Here is a 19,545-nt window from a genome sequence, read left to right on the forward strand (position 1 = left end):
TACAACCAGTTCGGACCATTCGTCCTACGACATGGTGGGAACCGGAGGAACCGTAAACCATGCGACTCACTAACTGCTTACATTGCCGCACGCGGAAGCGCATTTCAGTGATTGATCCATGATCGATAGGTTGTCCAGTCAGGATTACCGCTCGAAACGCATCTCAGAGATTGCATAATCGATTGATTGCACTCGTACAGTGAGGATTAGGCTTTTTATCCCTCGGTCGGCAAAAAGTGGCCTTCTATAAGCAGTTGCAGCAGATAATAAACATCTTTCGACGTTTCACATTTTGATACATGTATATACTTCTTGATATATTCAGATTGAGTTTTGTATTATATTGAGAATGATTTTAAGTTGTACACTTTTCAAAATTTTCCGATAATTATTAATTAAGTTATCGCATCGGTGTTTATGTTTTTACTGACTGTGTTGACACGTTATAAATTTTGGTTAATTATTATTTTTCGTTATAAGTACTATAAATATTCTTTAATGTCTTAATGACTGTTAATTTTCTCCATTGTTTCATAATTGATTTATCATTATGATACACATTATAAAATGGTTAAAATAAATTTTGAAATACAAGTCTGCCCTGACAAGTTGCATAATCTATATGCGTACAGGTCTGAAATTGTGTCTCCTTTCAACTTGAAAATGTCTTTATTAAGATTCAGAGAATCTTGTATATAGTGTGTCAAGGAGCACATGTGCGGTTCATGAAAATTGCAAACGCTACGGCGCAAACGTGAGTTGCCACATCTCTGTTATATCTCGGTTATTCAACTTACACTCAGGTGCAACGTGGGTTTTCATGGAATCACATGAGTATAGTTAGCAACTTTCGCGTGATCAAATTTTCTAATCTTAAATTTCCAAATTCTCAAGGTTTTAAATACTCCAATTCTCAAGTTTCCATTTTTCAATTTCCAATTTTCCAAACACCCAATGTTACAAATACTATAATTTTTTAAATGACTCAAATTTACAAATTTTTGTATTCCCAAATTTTCTGATTTCTACATTCCAAAACTCCTATATTCTCAAATTCCCATGATATCCAATTTCCACATTCTCAAATTTTTTACACCCAAAATTTCATATCTCAAATTCCCCATTTTTAGTTTACTAGAAATATCTTTACACCCTTGAATACCTGCATTCTCAAATTTCCACATTGTCAAATTCTCACACTCTCAAACTTCCACATTCTCAAATTTCCACATCTTCAATACCCTACTCTCCCAAACTCCTCCCTTCTCGATCTCCCACTTTTCTAAATCTCTAAACCCCCTCTCCTCAGTCCCAAATTTCTACGTTCTTGAATTCCCAAACTCTCCAGCTATTTAAATTTTAAGCTTAAAACACAAATCTAATTCCGTACTGAAGTACAAATTAAATATCCCCACATCCCCATTTTCCCTAGAGAACTGTATAATAGCCATAGGTGTACTTGCAGTAATGCTAGGCATAAGGCAACGGCTGCTGACCCGCCATATTGATCGACGACCCAAATTATCACTCCGACATATGTGATGTACCATATGATACACAATATGTGATATATACGATGTACCATATATGATCTATCATGTATGTGTGATAAATGATAAACAGTACATGCCATACGTTATATGATAGACATGTTATGATGAGACACATGTTATGTGATATACGTGTGATATGTATGATGTATGTATGATATGCATTACATGATGTACTACATACGATGATATATGTCGTATATGATATGTGGTATACGATAATGAGGTACCATATGAGTTTCAAGCGTAAAAGTTAATGGATCTAAAAATGGTTTAATACGAAATGAAGAAATTATCCCTATGCCGCCATTTTCCCTAGACAAGTGTGCGATGGCCGCGGGTGTACATGCCGCAAGACGAGGCACGAGGCAACGACTGCTGACCCGTCATATTGATCGACCTGGATCCGCAGTTCTCCTCTATCCGATTGCGCGACACGGGGTGGCGCTCCTCGTAGACCGCGCCGCGCCACGACGCGTCGCGACGCTTTTCGACGCTTAAACGCGCTAGCGTAGTCGCAACAACCACTGCACCCTCTGAAAACCGCATCGTCCTGCCATACGTGGAATCGTCCAGCGCCATGCTGCTGGTTCGCAAGTCGGATAAAAACGTTGCTTAATCGACTACAATTTACGTGATCCACCAAAAAACATTCGAGTGCTCGAAGATCGAATTGTGCCCACTTTCCTCCACTTCCAATTTCGTACGGTTGAGTATTCCGGATCGTCCTATTACTTGTGTACGTATGGACGAGGATTTTAGAGAAGACGTTCTCGTTTACGTACGATTAATTATTTTTGTGATCGTGTGGGGTTGATTTTCATGACAGTGAAATGCATGATAACCAAGATGATCGTGGGGTCACTCGAAACGTAAAAGAACGTCGAGGTATTCTTTGTGGTCTTGTGGTTGTGCTCTATCAGAAATAGCAGAAAACGCGGTTACTTGTAATTTGTTATCTTCCGATGCTTCCAGTTGCGTTTATGGACGCTTTTGATAATTTCATGGACATTACCGTGACTCTTGCACTTAATCGTTTACGATTGTTTAATTAGACTTCGCATTTGTGTACTTGTTTGTTGAAGTGTTTAATGTCAGAGAGTCTGATCTTTGCACTTATCTACTGAATTTTCTTTATTTCGTAGTACAACTAAGCTGTTATCAGTTTAACGAAACATTTTGCTTACGTAAGGATCCAGTATAAATAATAACGTTACCTTGAAGAGATAATGCTCTTTTTCTGGACTGTAAACGTTGAAGCCAATGGTTGCGAATGAAAACCTATGAAAACACAAGTTTACCATTAATCGACGTGCTTGAAATTGTATTAAAGCTATCAGGGAATGTGAGCAAAGTGTTTATCTGTCGTTGTTGCAAACAATTACTTGCTTTTATAACTGATTCTGTGTGCATGAATTCGATAGTCATTAAAGGGCAAGTTTTGCCCTTAAAATTCGGACAGCATTTCGCACGCTACTTTGAGCAACAGGTGTTCAAATTTTAATCGTCATAGGAAACGGTCCTACTTGTAAAAATTATGTGCATGTCCATTTACTGAACCAAAATTATGCATATATTGCACCGAAATTGCAAACCTTGCGAGGACTTTTAAGAAGTTCAACATTTATCAACATTTCGATCACAAAGCTTGCACGAGAAATTTATCCACTTTACTAAGTTGCACTCTTTCTGTGTACATTTTTTGTTATGCATTCTGTTCTTTCATGCAAACAAGAGCAGGACAGCGGGTTCAATCCTTAAGCGATCGTGGTACATATTGCCTTGAATATCAATTGCCTTGTGCTGCATTGATGTGCAAACAATTAGGTTGAAGCAGCACTTACTGCAATGAAAGATTTTGTAAAGTGCCCTCGGACTTATGTAAGCTTTTAATTAATGGTAATCATTACGGTAATTACAGTTTGAGAGTGTATTTTCTTTCACTTTTATCTCGTTTCTCGAATAGTTTTCTTTGTTTAATTTAGGTTTTCCTATGCTATCCAATTTAACACATGTGCTTTTACTTCGTTTTGATTTGAAATTAAACCTAGAAGCATCTTTGTTTCTTTTAATTTTTATGGACAAAAGTTTTTGAAGACTAGAAAAAAAAATTATTTTGAAAATTATCATTGAAGGAATGATATGAAACTTCGCTATGGTTATTTTGTTATAGTCAGTAGTAGAAGGCAAATGTTCATTAATATTAAATATTAGTAATATTTTAGAGAATACATACTAATACTTAATAGTGAATCAAGGGTACACATAATGGTTATAAATTCACATATAAAATTTCAACCCTACTGATCATAATTCGTACGAAGTGAAATTTCAACCCTAACAGTAGCAGATTCACACGATACGAAATTTCAACGATAAAGCTAGTTTTAAATTCACACAAAGCTAAATTTCAACTCTAAAGCTAGTTGCAAATTCACACAAAGCAAAATTTCAACCCTGAAGCTAGTTGCAAATTCACACAAAGCAAAATTTCAACCCTAAAGCTAGCTGTAAATTCATACGAAGCAAAACTTCAACCTTAAAGCTTGTTGTAAATTCACACAAAGCGAAATTTCAAGTTTGTCTGAAATTTCGACCACAACAACCCTCTTAATTTCCTCCTATATCGCGTAAATTAGAATTAACCCTGATCCGTTATGCAAACTCTCGAAATAAACACAAAAGCAGACAACAATAACAATTTGTTACGACTGACACATTGCCAAGTCTAACGGTCTAATTCAGGTCTGGCTAAATTACTTCAAATGACAATCTTCCGTTTCGGCTCGTCTTACACAGTAGTTACTAACCGCAATTTCTTGGAAAATGCAATTAATATGCATCGCGATATTCAGTGAGGAAACGACGAATTTTTTCGCTTGAAATTATTTCAGTATCGTCAGTCCCCTCTTCGCTTACAGTGACATCAGGTCTTTCTCGCGGGGAAGATGAGGCATTCTGATGGAAAGCACAACTCAGACGTGGACGATCTTATTTCCTCGTAGCAGAATGACGACAAGATTCAATTTAACAGTTTGAACCACCCATTACTTTAGTCAGTGGATGTTTACTTCCTTGTTTGAAAAGTTGGACTTGTATTTCGTGCGTGAAGACCAAGAGTACTGTGATTTCAGCCAAGGTAATTACATCAATTTTTTTTATTGTTGCTCGTTTGTTTTTATTAGCGGTCTCTTTTACTTTTATGTACTCGTTTATTTCTATTGTGGGGATGTACGTCCATTTTTATTTTGGGGAGAGATATTGGGATGCAGATATGTGGATGTGTGGAGATGATGTGGAGGGTATGGAAATGTGGAGGGTGTGGAGATGTGGTGAAATAGAAATTTGAGGATTTGTGGAGCTAGAGATCTGAAGGGGTAAAAATCTGATGATGTAGAAGTATCAGAATATAGAAGTTTGGGGATGTAGAAATCTTGCAATGCAGATGTCTGGGGACGTAGAGATTTGGGTATATAAATATGGAGGAATGTGGAGATACAGAGATGTACAACTTTGGGGATGTAATAGTCTGAAAATATAGGAGTTTGAAATTATAGAGATCTGGAGATGTGAAGATCTTAGAATGTAGAGATCTAAAACTATAGAGATGTGAAGATGTAAAGATCTAGGAGTGTAGAGATACGGGGATGTAAAGACTTAGAAATCTAGAAATTTGGAAGACTAGAAATTTGGAAATCTAGAAATTTGGAAATCTAGAAATTTGGAAATCTAGAAATTTGGAAGACTAGAAATTTGGAAATCTAGAAATTTGGAAGACTAGACATTTGGAAATCTAGAAATTTGGAAGACTAGACATTTGGAAATTTAGAAATTTGGAAGATTAGAAATTTGAAAGTTTAGAAATTTGGAAGACTAGAAATTTGGAAATCTAGAAATTTGGAAATCTAGAAATCTAGAAATCTAGAAATCTAGAAATCTAGAAATCTAGAAATCTAGAAATCTAGAAGTCTAGAAATCTAGAAATCTAGGTATCTAAAAATCTAAAAATCTGAAAATCTAAAAATCTAAAAATCTAAAAATTTGGAAGTACTCCCAACACAACACATATTTCATAACATACCTAAAAAAAAAATCTACATATTTTCCTAAAATTTCCAACCCTTAACAAATATCAATGTACCAAAAATTTCTCAAAAAGTGAAACATCCAAAAACCTACATTAACATATTTACAAGTCTCCTTGAAGTCTACTTAACCTCCAAATAAGTTTCCTCAGTCCGCACATTTCGCGATAAATAGGAAGAGATCCGTTATCCGTAAGGAATGTTAAGTGAAACGTGACACTGAGATTTGCACGAGATCAGACGTATTTTTCGATTGAAGTTTATTCGATAATGACATCCACGTGCTCGGATCGAAGCCTCACAAGTTTCAGAATAAATGATTCTTCAGACAACAATCACTATGGAAACCTTAGCGTGCAATGCAAATTAAAATCCTTTTTAATGGATTAGACGCTTAACGTCTCTTCTATCGTCAAGTACCCCGCTGTACGTGCAAACATATTTCCCTTGCCACATCAATGTTGTACAAAGAAGACTGTATCTACGTGAAGGCATCCATTATTCTGGCTTCTATTATTCCAGAAGGAGCATCCATTATTCTACATGAGTTGAGATCGATCGTTAAATCAGTTTCGTAGTACGATGTCTGAAGTCCTTTAAAATTATGTTACACAGTTTTGAACACTATAATTATGTTACATCTTTGGAACACCATTTGGAATTTCACGTGTTTTTTAATTCGTTCTTTAATCTTAATATTAGGAAAATTTATGTTGTTCAGATTACTGAAATTAATAGAAAATTAGGTGGTTCATTTTCAATATGTTTTGACTATTATTTTGGTTTAAATCACGTTTAACTTTTATACATATATTCTAAAAATATATTTATATATTCTTAAAACTTCATATCTGTTAAATATTTTAACTTCGATATAATTAGAGATTGATATAATAACTTTGCTATAATTAATTAAAAATTCAAACGTAAATATTGTTTATTAAACTTTTGTTTATTTCTTCCTCCTTTTGTAATATTAAACTCGATACCAATGTCAAGATCAGTGAAACAATCAATAAAATTAATAAAATTGCCAAATTAATTCATCAACACAAAATAATGAATACTTATTCATCTTTCTTAAGTATAAGAAATAACTTTATTATTTAACAAACTTGGATGTTTAAAATTACATAATAAAAAACAGTTATCGTACTTCTTTATTTAAGATACTATAAGCACGAAGACGTAACTTCTTGACAATATTTACATAGTTCTGTTTGCCAACTAAGTCTTGATAAGGCGTTGTATAGACAAGAATACTGAATCGTAGAAAAGGAACATGCGGTATTTTGTTGGCTCTAGTTACGTACCGCAGTGTTGTTTGCCGCAAGATTGCGTGAAAACCAGAACACACTGACCCGATTACTAATTTTAATCACCACAATTTATTAACAGGTAGATTATTACTGTGAAAATGGCTGTATTTCGTGTAACGTATTACTATGGCTATTTTAGTCAATTTAAGTTTACAATTTATCTTATCTTATTAATAACAATATTTTCATCTTTTCTTTCGAAAATTTAAAATTTAAATATTTTTAAGTGAATATTGAAAATTTTTTTATTGCAAGGTTCTAATAAGAGTGTTAATTAAATAAATACTGATTCTAAATTTTCCAATTCCAAAATTCCCCAATTCCAAATTTATCCAATTCCAAAATGCTCCAATACCAAAATTCCCCAATTCCAAATTTATCCAATTCGAAAATTTCCCAATTCCAAAATTCCCCAATTCCAAAATTCCTCAACTACAACATTCCCCAATTCCAAAATTTCCCAATTCCAAAATTCCCCAATTCCAAATTTTTCCAATTCCAAAATTCCCCAATTCCAAGATTCCCAAATTCCAATATTCCCAAATTCCAACATTCCCCAATTCAAAAATTCCCCAATTCCAAAATTTTCCAATTCCAAGACTCCCAAATTCCAAAATTCCCCAATTCCTAAATTCCTAAATTCCCAAATCCCCAAAATTCTAATATTTCAAAATTAAAATCTTCAATACTTCCAAAAATTAACGAGCCTAATTAGTCCAACCTGCTGAAAGCCCCAGTATCAGAAATGATATTCCTCCCCCTTAATTTCAAAACACCCTTAATCACGAAATCAAAAGATTATCTGATAAACTCATCCTCCAATTTTAAATTCATCAGATTTCAATATTCATCACAACCCACCATAAAATAAATGATCACAAACCTTTGCCCGATTCCTTAATTAGCGAACATGAACTTTTCAATAATCCCGTAATTAATTAACGTATGTTGGTAATTCGCATCCGAGGGCGAGTCGCGTCAATTTCACAGTATAATAAACAGACTAATTAACCTTTCGCCTGATCATGGAACACCTACATAGATATCTATCCATTCCGAATATTGATTTTCTAAAAGAGGCGATTCTATTTCAGCTTTGATACAATTTGCCTGTCGATTACGTTCGATTGCGAGTAATTAGAAGCGGTCAGTGGTTAAGAGCGAATTAGAACAAGGGGATGAGAAGTTGATTTTTTTCTCTCTTTTTCAGTCGAATGCGACTCCGAGAATTGCATCCGGTGCACATTTTTACTGTAGGTGTAAGCTCGTGACACGGCATGAAGCTAAGCAAGTAAGAAGAAACCGTCGAGAAAAACATGGGGACGAATCACTTGATAGTGGGTGAGTTTTGGCAATGATTTACTACGCTTTCTTTTTACGGATCCAAACTAATCTCCTGAGTAAACGTAATTTATTGTTCATGCTCTTTCAATCGTTTTTATCCACCGTTGGAGTCCCGGGCACTTTGAACAATTTCAGCACAAACACTTAAAAATGTATAGAACAACTTAGGCGAAGACATTGTGTGTCCTAGAATTTCTCATATTTTATTTATTTATTTATTTACTGTAATTAATAGCTATTTTTTTACGCGATTCGATATCGGTACGATGTATTTAAGAAAATATGTTTTATACTCACCAAAGTAGTTTACTGGTAGTTTATAAAATGTTCTCACATTACTGTGATAATTAGATATTACCATTTTTATGTTCAGACTGTTTCAAGTAATTAAATAATTGACGTAGACTTTGACGTAGTTTATTACTGCAACATTAATTTTATAATTATGTGTTTCTTGAGTTGTGAAACTTGTGTACCAAAATTGTTATAAATTTAACAAAACTATCTTCGTTTAATTCGTATACAGCAACAGTAGGCTAACATTGTCTATAACATATTGACTACTTAATTATTTCCTCCAGTTCCATAAAAATATAGAGTCCCCTATTTTTTAATTTGAACGACAGTATATTGCAAAATTTAGTGTCCACCGAAAGTAAAAATCGATTCGAAAGCAATTAATCGCTCCACTGGTTCACGCAATATATTATCCCAAAGAGGTACGAACAGTTTAACGTGTCTCTGGAGTTTAGTGGGAAAAAGGGGGAATATTTGTTACGCGTCACGATGCTGTGTCGTCTATCGCTTTACGCCCTGAGAAAACGCTAGCAATTTTCCCCTTGAAAGAATAATTATGCCTGAATAGTTAGATACGAATGGGACTGTGCTTTATCGATTGTTTCGGAGGTGATCCGGTGCACTGCTCCGGGTGAGTGTGCGAACGACGAAAACAGAAAAAACGTTGTCACGCGAGGCGAACTTACGATTAGCGTAGATAAGGGCGGATTTACGGTACACGTCGCTGGGGACAGATTTTATGCTTTGCTGACGAGGTTTTTTATATTAGATTCACTTTAGATATCTGCAATTTTAAGTTCTTAATCAATCGATTTCTGAAGTTTTGCGTTTTTAGATTTCTGGATTTCTATATTTTCAAAATTTAAGATTTTTAGATTTTTAGGTTTTTGAGAATTTTAGATTTTTAGATTTTTAGATTTTTAGATTTTTAGATTTTTAGATTTTTAGATTTTTAGATTTTTAGATTTTTAGATTTTTAGATTTTTAGATTTTTAGATTTTTAGATTTTTAGATTTTTAGATTTTTAGGTTTTTAGATTTTTAGATTTTTAGATTTTTAGATTTTTAGATTTTTAGATTTTTAGATTTCTAGATTTCTTAATTTCTAGATTCCTTTGTTCCCAAGTTCCTAGATTCCTAGTTCTCTAGGCTTACCACTTCGTAGGTTTCTACATCTCTAGATTCTTAGATTCCTAAATTCCTAAGTTTCTATATCTCTAAATTTCTATATTCCGACATCCCTATAGCTCCACGTTTCTAGATTCCTAGACCTTTAGGTTTCAAAATCTTTAGATCCGTAGATACCTACATCCCCAAACCCCTAAGTCTACGCACCTCTAAATCCGTAGGAATCTACATCCCCGAATTCCCTAGGCCATGTATCCCTAGATCTTGAAATTGCTAAGTGTCCGTATCAGTAAATACATAGATTGCTAAATTTCCAAATTTCCAAAGCTTCAAATCCCTATATATATGGACACCTAATTACCGAAACCATTGATGTGAGGATACCTAGATCCCCAAATCTCAAAATTTATATCTATAGGTCCTACAATCTCTAAATTCCTAAGAAATCCCTAGGAAATATGTAGAGAATCCCTACATTCCTATACATACTCCAGATCTCCAAATTCCAAGAAAATCCTAATTCAAAATTCTAGATATTCAAATTTCTCCCAAAACCTCAAATCTCTTCCCACATCAATAAATCTCTATATGTGGGATATTCTCACATATCTCTGTATCGCAGTATTTACAGTATTTTTAAATCAAAAATTTTAAACTATTATTTAAAACAATCTATTAAAAAACATTTGAGATAATTAGTACAAGAAAGTCTTTGCTTGTTAGCATTTTCAGTCTTCTCTAAGTAGCAAGTTGAAGGCCATTTCTGTCGCCAGCGACACGTTATGAATATACAATTCCCTTTCATTATTATTCTTCCCATGAACTACCTGTTCGTAGATCGTTGAGAAAAATAACATTTTAGAATCAATTACATTGGTAGGCACGCGTACGATCGCTGCACCTGTGCACGAGGTACGTACAAATATGTTATTAAAGTTGATGAAAACGACGGAACCGATGATCATCATTTCGTGATTGCATTTTCATAGTCACACTATGGAAATTTCATAGTCACACTCCATTAATCACAGTCTATAATTCTCGATAGTTTCACGAAATAAAAGTTTAAGACTATTCCTGTAAAATCGATTCGAAACATTCGTTGCAATTCGATTTGTGAGATAAATGTAAATAGTCTGTTTTAATCTCGATTGAATATTGCACGAGAACCTTGACGTTTTATAACACCTAGAGACGAGAAACTCTTGACGCGTAAGTCGGAAATTATTGACTTATTCTACTTCCAGTTTCAGCCGTGCTTGCACAACATACGAAATTAATACAAGTGACTACAAACACCGCATTCATACTCTATTCTATAATCGAGATATCTGGATGTTTTCATCTTAATCTGGATACTTTAATATTAATCTAAGAATTCATATCTCAGGTAGAATCAGAACGAATGAAAAAGCAAATATTTCCTTAAATGATTATCAGTAAAAGATGAAATATTTAGATATCAAGATACTGTGTGAGCGTGTATAGTTACAATTGAACCTAGATGCAACCACGATAAATAGATTCGTTGCAATAGCGAAGGTAGTGACAGTAGGAACGACATAGTGGTAGTTCTAGCGATGTGCACCCCTTTCTTTGTTGTTCATGATTATCATTTCGTAGACACCCTCAGTTAAGATCATCGTTGTCATCGTCTAAAGCAGTGACCAATGTTTCGTTTCAGCGGCAATTGTACTCGCGGTTGCCACCGTCTGTCGCGCGGAGTGCCAGAGTGAGTGATCAAACCAGCTTCTCTTCAGTGTCCTTCTTGTCATCGTTGTCTGCCAACGTTATTCTGCAGGGCTTGTTCTTTGAAGATTTTATTCATTTTTGTTTATTTTTTCTTCTACCTTTTATTTTACATTTATTTAGTAATTCAGTTGCGTAAGATCAACAATTTGCGTTCTTCTCGCTCATTCTTTTATATATTCTCTGCAATTTCTTTTTACTTTTTGTTGGATCTTTTGTTACGTATAATACGAGCTTTCAAGTATTTTTACAAGCATTTTCGCACATTTTCTTTTGGAAATTACGATGCAAGGGGACGTTGCAGTTCATTGTGAATGTGTTTTGCAGCTCGTTCTGTTTACTGCTACGAATGCGACTCGTGGACGGATCTCCGATGCAAGGATCCATTCAACTATACCGCACTCCCGAGGGATCAACCACCCCTCATGACATGTAACGGCTGTTGCGTGAAAATGGTTCGCAACGCAAAGTCACGTAAGTGTCGTTTAATCTTGTGGCATTTCATACAATTGCGGTTCGCAATAACTAGTATGTGATACACTAGAAACACATATGTGATCATATGTATATCTCCTCGAATGCAATATAACTTCTTTGTCCAAAACTATAACTTCATTTTTAAAAAATAAATACAAAACTCCAATCAAAAATTTATCATTTAGTTTAAAATTGTCTGGACTTGCATATGTTCAAAAATTAGAATTCATATAAATTTTACATTAGACATAAAAATTTTACTAATTAATCATATCATCATGTAATCATAGTAATGTTGGAGGTTTTTCACATATGTTCCAAAAGAATTCCATTATTTATGATATAAGTTAAGTTATAATTTCTTGCGCGTCACATATGTACATATGTTCCAAAAGAATTGCTTACAAAATAATTTAAGTAGCACCTATGAAATAATATATTAATAATAATTTGTGATTTATTTGCAGCGTACGAGAGCGTGAGGCGGACCTGTACATCACAGCTACAAATAAACTTATTCATGGTGGACCACGTGTGCATGATGGAAAGTACCGGCACTGGTCACATGTGCTTCTGTGAGGAGGATATGTGCAATCGTGTCTCCCCGACCTCGTGTTCGAATCCCGCACTCCTGCTGATCCTGTCGACCATCCTTGTACTACGCTCGGTCATCTTAGGGACCCCAGCTTGCTTTGTAGAACGTTGCAATGGTCATGTCGTATAACACTGATTTTACTCGATTCACCCGGCAGTGGTTTGCGATCATATCCTCGTAGAGTTTTTAGTTTTAGTCGGCGACTAGAACTATCTTCGGGAACGATTCTGTCTGTACAGAGACAAGTTGGATACCCGTGAGCTCTCATACGCGTCTTTCTTTCCACGATGATAACGAGCGAGAGGTAAGATATACCTTTCTTTCGTCGAAGGAAAGAGGATCGATCGGAATCCATACAAATTTAAGAAAATAATCTGTCGTTCGAATCTCTTTTCTTCGCGGAAGAAGACTTTGCACTCTGTTTCGCTCATCCCTCTATTCGGCGTAATCAGTAGCGAGAAATTTCGATCGTGTTTTTCTCTAGACATATCATTCGACTCTATCACTCACACGATTTTACCGCGGTCTTTTCGATTGGTAACTCCTCGATCATGTGTTAACATCGTCATATATTCGTGATACACGCGTCAGCAGTTTATCTAGTTAGCTTCGAACTTTGCCTTCCTTGCTAACCGGTGAAAACGTTTGAATTGGAACTCGCGAATTGATCAAACAGAGGAAAGTCAAATTCGTACTGCCAGAAAGTCATGCTTTACATGATTAACTTTTATCGGCGTCTCTGAAATCGTGTAGCTGTGATTTTCTATTCGACGAAGTAATGCTGCATGTGTTCTAGAGTTACGATCGAATTCACCTTTCTGTTTTTATTTTATCTTAAAAAAGCATCGTTCAGTAGTTTTTTTAGGCACTTGACCGAATCGAATCGATACCGATACCCGCGAGATATGCTTAGAAACTATTCGATGTTTCTCATTCAAGTTCCACTGGCTTGTTACCCATATTTCATGTCAGAATAGGAAACGTAACATAGTTATAGTATCTGCAACGTTGCATCATTGCAAGATCTACGAGTTGTTTTAGCTGTATCGATTCACATCTTCCGCTTCCCCATCGTGCACACATCCTGCACTGGGAGTGACCTTGAAGAGAACCTCCAAATTAAGGATGATTGCATAGAAACAGAGAGATGCAAAAATACGATGCATAGAAATCGATTGTTATATCACTTTTGAAGTTAGCGAAGATGTGTCAATTTTTGGTAGACATTTGATATGCAATGTTTGTACTGCTGAAGTGCTGATTTTAGATGTTGCAAAGGTGAAATATAAACTTCCTTTAGGTAAGGTTTTTAGGTCGATTTGGGGGATAAGATCAAATCAAATCTTTCTACATTCTCAAGTCATCATTTCAAGCTTTTGCATTCTAAAATTTCTATCATCAAATTTCCACATTATTTATAAACTGAATTTTAAGATTTAATTTTAATTTTTCAAGTTTCTCAATTATCCCAAATTTCTACATTTCTAAAAGCTCAATTCGAATATTAAAACTTAGAAATTTCCTACTTTATTAATTCCAGTGTCCCGAATTTTCAAATCTTTGAATTTCAGAATTTCCGAATCTCACTTTCTAAATTCACTTTCTAAAACGTTTATATCTTTGAAAGTCTTTATACTCAAAAACTCACAACCAAAGTGATTTTTCTTAAGTGACTTTTCACTCTAGATCTATTGTGAATCTTTAAAAAATCAAACTATCTGCTAAAATTTAGAACAGAGCTTAAAATTTTCCATCTTTCCAATAAAAAGTAGATATACTACGCAACAAAAGTAGATATACATATGCAACATTCGATATCTATGCACATGCTAACCCGTTCAATATGAAATTCATGCTATTTTCTATTAATAAAAAATAGCGTTTATCTCTGTTTCTCGTAACACGTTTGTATCGTTATTATCGTACATTTTCCTGTTGTTCTATGTCACTAATGTCCCATATTGTGTTTACCCATTCGCCATTCTTAACGAGACACTAGTGTTTCGCGTGTCATGCACCATAAGCGAAACGGGAATGGCCCATAGTACACGGAGCTTAAGGTAGACAACGGTCTGGCATGGTTTCGGCATGTCCATCCGGCAACGTCATGAACAAAAAAAGCAACGACTTCGGAAGCCGAGCATCGACAGTCAGCATTTTCGAGTTCTACGTTCCTCGATTTGCGCGTGTGTCTTGCGAACTGTTACCATTCCAAATAAGTACCAAAATCTTTCTTTCACTTAAAAATTTGTCCAAAAACGATGGTCTTTCATCCAATGAATGTTTGTCCAATGACAAAATTTGGAAAGGTAATGTAATTCAAAATGGGAACTAATTTTTATCGATGAGCACTGTGAACCTAGTTACAGTGTTCATATGAGGTGTCGAGTTTTAAATAAGTTTTACAGAGTTAAATTGGAAAAAAGTTCCTGTAGAATTAACGATCGGAAGACACGCGCGCGCGTGTGTGTACCATTGTAGACTTAGTGAGTTCTGCAGTCACGTATTTAGCAGAAGTGTGTTCACACGTAGACAGGTGCGAATTCGAGTGCATGGATTGTAGCACTTTCAGTAACAGTCGAATGTCACAAAAGAACAGATCAGATAAGTTGCTATTCAAAAGATCTGTTCTCTGTTTGACTTTCGCCGTGCAACACTTTGCATGACACTTGCATGAATCTGTTGTTAGTACATTTGCGAAAGACAAAGGATTCCAAGCCCGAAGCCTGCCTCGAAAGAGAACGAAGCCTCCATTTCGAACAGTTCATATAAAAAATAAATGTAGATTCTCAATTGAGGCACGGCTTAAAATGAACAAACCCGAACACGAAACCTTCCACCCTGACGAATGCAACGCGAGGCAGATCGAACAAACAAAGCACAACGTGGGCCTTCAGCTTCGAACGTGCCACGCCAATTGAGAAAACGAATGCATCGATAGGATCGCTTTAGGCTTCCGATTACTGCGATTCTCGATGATGACGATAGATGACGGGCACGCAGCGAGGAACTCGATCGAGGAAAGCGACATAGACTCGCTCGACGAAGGTACTCGTGAACCGAGCTTTCGATCACGCGATTGTCTGAGGATACGGCTGGCACGGCCAAGTTGAACGCGCATGTCCTCACAGAGAGGCTTCCCAGGTGAAGCCTCTTGCCAAACAAGCTTCGGTGCTTGCGATGAAAAGCGAGCTACCCGATGTTTCTCTGGCAAGCCATGCGGCTCGTGTCGCGTCATTTGTTCATTGTCGCACGCGCGGCTGCGAGGCTATCGGTTTCCTTCTATCGCGGTTTTCTTCATTCTGCTCTTTTTTATTTCCGGTATGTCGTCGCGAGGCTGACCAACTTGCCTATTGTGGAAAAAATTGAAATTGGCGTTATAGAAATATGAGTGAGATTCATCTAGACCTTATTTCTCTGGACCATGTTCATTTTATTCTCCTAGATCTCCAGATATAATTTCCTTTCACTTTCTTGCTATAGATTTCAGTTCCCGGGTTCTTATAGCTCCAAATTCCTGTATTTTTGGATGTTTATATTTCCTGGTTTCTGGACCTCCAGACTCTTACATTCCAAATTTTTGTATCGACAGATTTCTATATGCACAGGTACTTAGAGGCCTAAGTGCTTAAATAACTTTTGCTACTAAAGTTCATCAAATCCCTGGGCTTCTAGATTTCTATATTTCTAACTTTCTGTGCTCCTAAATCACTATGTTTCTACATCTCTTCTGTAGATTTCTATAAACACAAATTCCTATATTCGTTCACCTATGTTCCTATATATCTACATTCTCAGTCTCTTATATTTATAAATCTCTACATTTCCAGATCTCTATGTATGTCCCTAAACATTCGACGTTCCAGACTCATATTCCCAGATTCTAAGAATACCGTCTAAATTTCTATGATTACTATGATCATTGCTAGTAATCACAAAAACAGTCACAAGTTGCTGTCAAACTCTGTGACCCTTCTATTAAAAACTGTAAAGACCATAAAAGAATATAAATATTCGTGAACACAATAGGCACGTGAGGGACGCTGTAGCAACGTCGCTGAATCAGCATGTGATACGAGTGACTTTAAGTTTGGCCTCGCAGCTGATAGAATCCACGTATTGCTAGCGAAACGAGTACCATGCGAAATAATAGCGAACTCGCTGAAATATCAAACGATCGAGCACGATCTGGATCTGATATACGTTGCAAACACTCTGTCTATGTGAAACTCTACTAGATATGTCAGCATGTTTTCTATATTTGTGAGATGTCGGATCTGTTCGTCTCGATCGAGACTATAAAAAAATATGCAGGCTCGATATTTATTTTTTGTTCGCCTATTTACACAAGCGCTTGCATAAGAGCCGAGCAGATTATCATCGATGTACGATTTGTTTGTTAAAGATCGATGTTTATACGCGCCGAGATAACCTATGTATCGATATGCTCTATATATTATACTTTTGATCTCGATGTTGGTGAGCATTGGCCATAATTGAATGGTTATATATATGATGAATATTTAACGATGCAAGTGTCAAGAACCCATCTGTCTTTTGCGTGTCGATGTGTATCGATTGTGTGTCGTTGCCCCGGGATGTTAATGACCCATTGATTCTTCGTTTATGTCAGTTCGATTGATTTAAGACGATTCTAGAGTATATTTGATAGCATGAAATGATGTTTCGATGGTTAAGTAGCGTTTTAAGCAGCACGTGACTTCGTCCTCTCCTATTTTGTTCCAAACGGACGCCATTTTCTTTCAAGCTTTACGGTGTCCAGATTACTCCAAGGTTTTAGTGTTCCGAACGTGTACAAACAGAAGACATATCTAGCTCGTAAGGAAAATATTGGTTCTATTTTGCTTGATTGCCGCGTATTGGTTTAACCCTTTGCACGATTTACTCGTGTTAAATTTATCGATAGGTCAGTGATGGGGTAAACCAGCGTCTGAAGTTTGAGCGTTCGGAAATTTAGGTTTATGGGGGAGTTTGCTTGAAGATTTAGGAATTTCGAAATTTAGAATTTTAGACATTTGGAAGCTTAGATATTTCGGGATGTAAGAATTTGAAACATTTAGAAATTTCGAAGATGAAGTTGCAGATCTAGGAATTTTGGGCATTTGAGGATTTGGGTTTTTAAAGATATCAGAAATTGAAGAATTTTTAATTTGACAACTTGTGAATTTAAAATTTTATGTTTACAATTTGAGAATTTGAACTTTTGCGAATTTACAAGTGTGAAAATTTGGGAATTAAATGAGAATATATTTGAAAGTTTCAAGACCTGAGATCTTAAAAATGTAACCTGTGTTAAAAATTCAGAAATATAGAAATTTCGATTATTTAAATAACCAAATCCACAAATGCTTAAATTGAATATCTTCCAGTGTCCAAGGCAGTGTCCATCACTGAAGTGAACTATAATTTCGAAGCTTGAAAAGCAAACGCTTAAGCTTTTTAATCGCGTCAAAGGGTTAACGCACCGATTCGATTCGAAGAAATTCTGCGACGTTGACTTTGCTTGTTACAGCGTATAATCGATAAGACGCATCTAATTTTGTAATTATGATTGCAACCTTCTGCGAGGAGAAGGGTTCTAATCGCAGGTGATAGAGTGAAATAATTTTCCTTAATGCACATATCGTTGCCTTCGCGAAGTAATAATAATTTCTGGATAATAATAGGATTATTGAAGCTAACGTTGAATAGTTAAGCGCTGTTTAATGGTAAGCGTGATAGTAAGAATGTCGATAAAATCAAGCTAACTCTAAGAATGTTTATCGAGGCGAAAGCTGTTGACAAAGAATTATTTGCCCTAGTGTTTATTAATTTTTTACCAGAAGTAGTGTGATAGTGATAACAGACCATGGTAATAGTGTTAAGCAGTGCTTAGCTATAATTGAAACGATGACAATTGAACACGTTAATGTTGAACATGTAGTGTTAAGCAAGTACCTTGGTACAAATGCGACGGTGAATTTTTCTCGTTGAAAAAGCATGGGTAATGAATGTTTCAAAATTTCAGCCAATAGCATAAAACATATTGTCGAATAATTCATATTGTCAAATAATCGCATTCTGTGTTGTCCATTCTTCTAACAATCTTTGACGCAAATTGAACGCAATTCATTAAATCAGTATAAATGAATGTATCGAAACTTTAAGAACATATAATATTTTCACGAGCTTTTCCAAATTTCGAATAAGGAGGTGTTATCCATGCAAGTGTTTGAAATGTTGAAAATGTTTAAAATGGTGCAACATTGCTCCAGTTGCGGATAGAAATGTTCAAGGAACAGTATATGAATGTTAGGAGCAAGCGCACGGTTGTAAGGGCATATTGTAATTTAACGATTGTTAATACGATTAAAAAGTGGTGTACCAGATCGCGATTTTATTGTTAAAGGCGAGTATAATAGAGTACCATATACAAAAGAAAAGTGATACTTTGTTGACTTACCTCAATGCAAAATATACATGTATGTGTACATATACCTTTCTTTCTTTTTCTTGTGTCACTTCGATTATAAGCCGAATCATTAACTCGATGATCACGAACTCTGTGCTGGACACATTTTCTCATATGTGGAATATACATGGCCTAAATTGGCCTGACGTATTGTCACGTACCATAATTCACAATAAACTTTATATGGTAATTTCTGTTTGTATTTATTCGTCCATTTATTAGGTTATCTAAGACATTTTATACTCTAGTAGATTGTTTAGAAGAATTTTGTATATGGAAAATTTGTAGACCTCTACATCCCCAAATTCTCAGTTTCCAACTCTCATTCTCACACTTCCAACTCTTCAAATTCTCAAACTTCCACATCCTCAAACACCCGACCATGCAAAAATCCAAATTTCCCAAATTCTGACATTTCTAATTTCAACCCAAAAATCCTTCAATTCCCAGAGTTGTATTAAAATAAATTTACCTCAGAAACTTTCAGGATTCATTTCAAATCCTAAAGTGAGATAAGGACGAAATGAAAG

The 19,545-nt window shown here is 35.5% G+C and overlaps 1 protein-coding gene across 4 annotated transcripts; it reads left to right on the forward strand.

Annotated features, from left to right (window-relative positions):
- The first annotated feature begins 1,971 nt into the window (after positions 1-1,971).
- qvr (glycosylphosphatidylinositol-anchored protein quiver) lies at positions 1,972-19,038 on the forward strand. 4 transcript variants are annotated; one of them, XM_003706363.3, is made up of 6 exons: positions 1,975-2,289; positions 4,472-4,689; positions 8,165-8,295; positions 11,407-11,454; positions 11,799-11,945; positions 12,416-19,038. In XM_003706363.3, the coding sequence occupies exons 3-6, from the start codon at positions 8,271-8,273 to the stop codon at positions 12,670-12,672; spliced, it is 477 nt and encodes a 158-aa protein (XP_003706411.2). In that variant the 5' UTR covers positions 1,975-2,289; positions 4,472-4,689; positions 8,165-8,270; the 3' UTR covers positions 12,673-19,038. The 4 variants fall into 4 exon arrangements, with proteins under 4 accessions (XP_076391944.1, XP_076391943.1, XP_076391946.1 ...); XM_076535829.1 differs by lacking the exon at positions 8,165-8,295 and having other exon boundaries at positions 1,972-2,289; positions 4,445-4,689; XM_076535828.1 differs by lacking the exon at positions 8,165-8,295 and having other exon boundaries at positions 1,972-2,289.
- Positions 19,039-19,545: the final 507 nt, after the last annotated feature.

The sequence above is a fragment of the Megachile rotundata genome, chromosome 9, assembly GCF_050947335.1.
Source record: "Megachile rotundata isolate GNS110a chromosome 9, iyMegRotu1, whole genome shotgun sequence".
Taxonomy (NCBI): domain Eukaryota; kingdom Metazoa; phylum Arthropoda; class Insecta; order Hymenoptera; family Megachilidae; genus Megachile; species Megachile rotundata.

Excerpts from the sequence above, each read along its gene's own strand:
- qvr (XM_076535829.1), top strand. The coding sequence starts at position 4,614 with ATGTTTACTTCCTTGTTTGAAAAGTTGGACTTGTATTTCGTGCGTGAA. Across the intron at positions 4,690-11,406 it reads GTACTGTGATTTCAGCCAAG|CGGCAATTGTACTCGCGGTT; the intron begins GTAATTACATCA and ends GTTTCGTTTCAG. Across the intron at positions 11,455-11,798 it reads CTGTCGCGCGGAGTGCCAGA|CTCGTTCTGTTTACTGCTAC; the intron begins GTGAGTGATCAA and ends TGTGTTTTGCAG.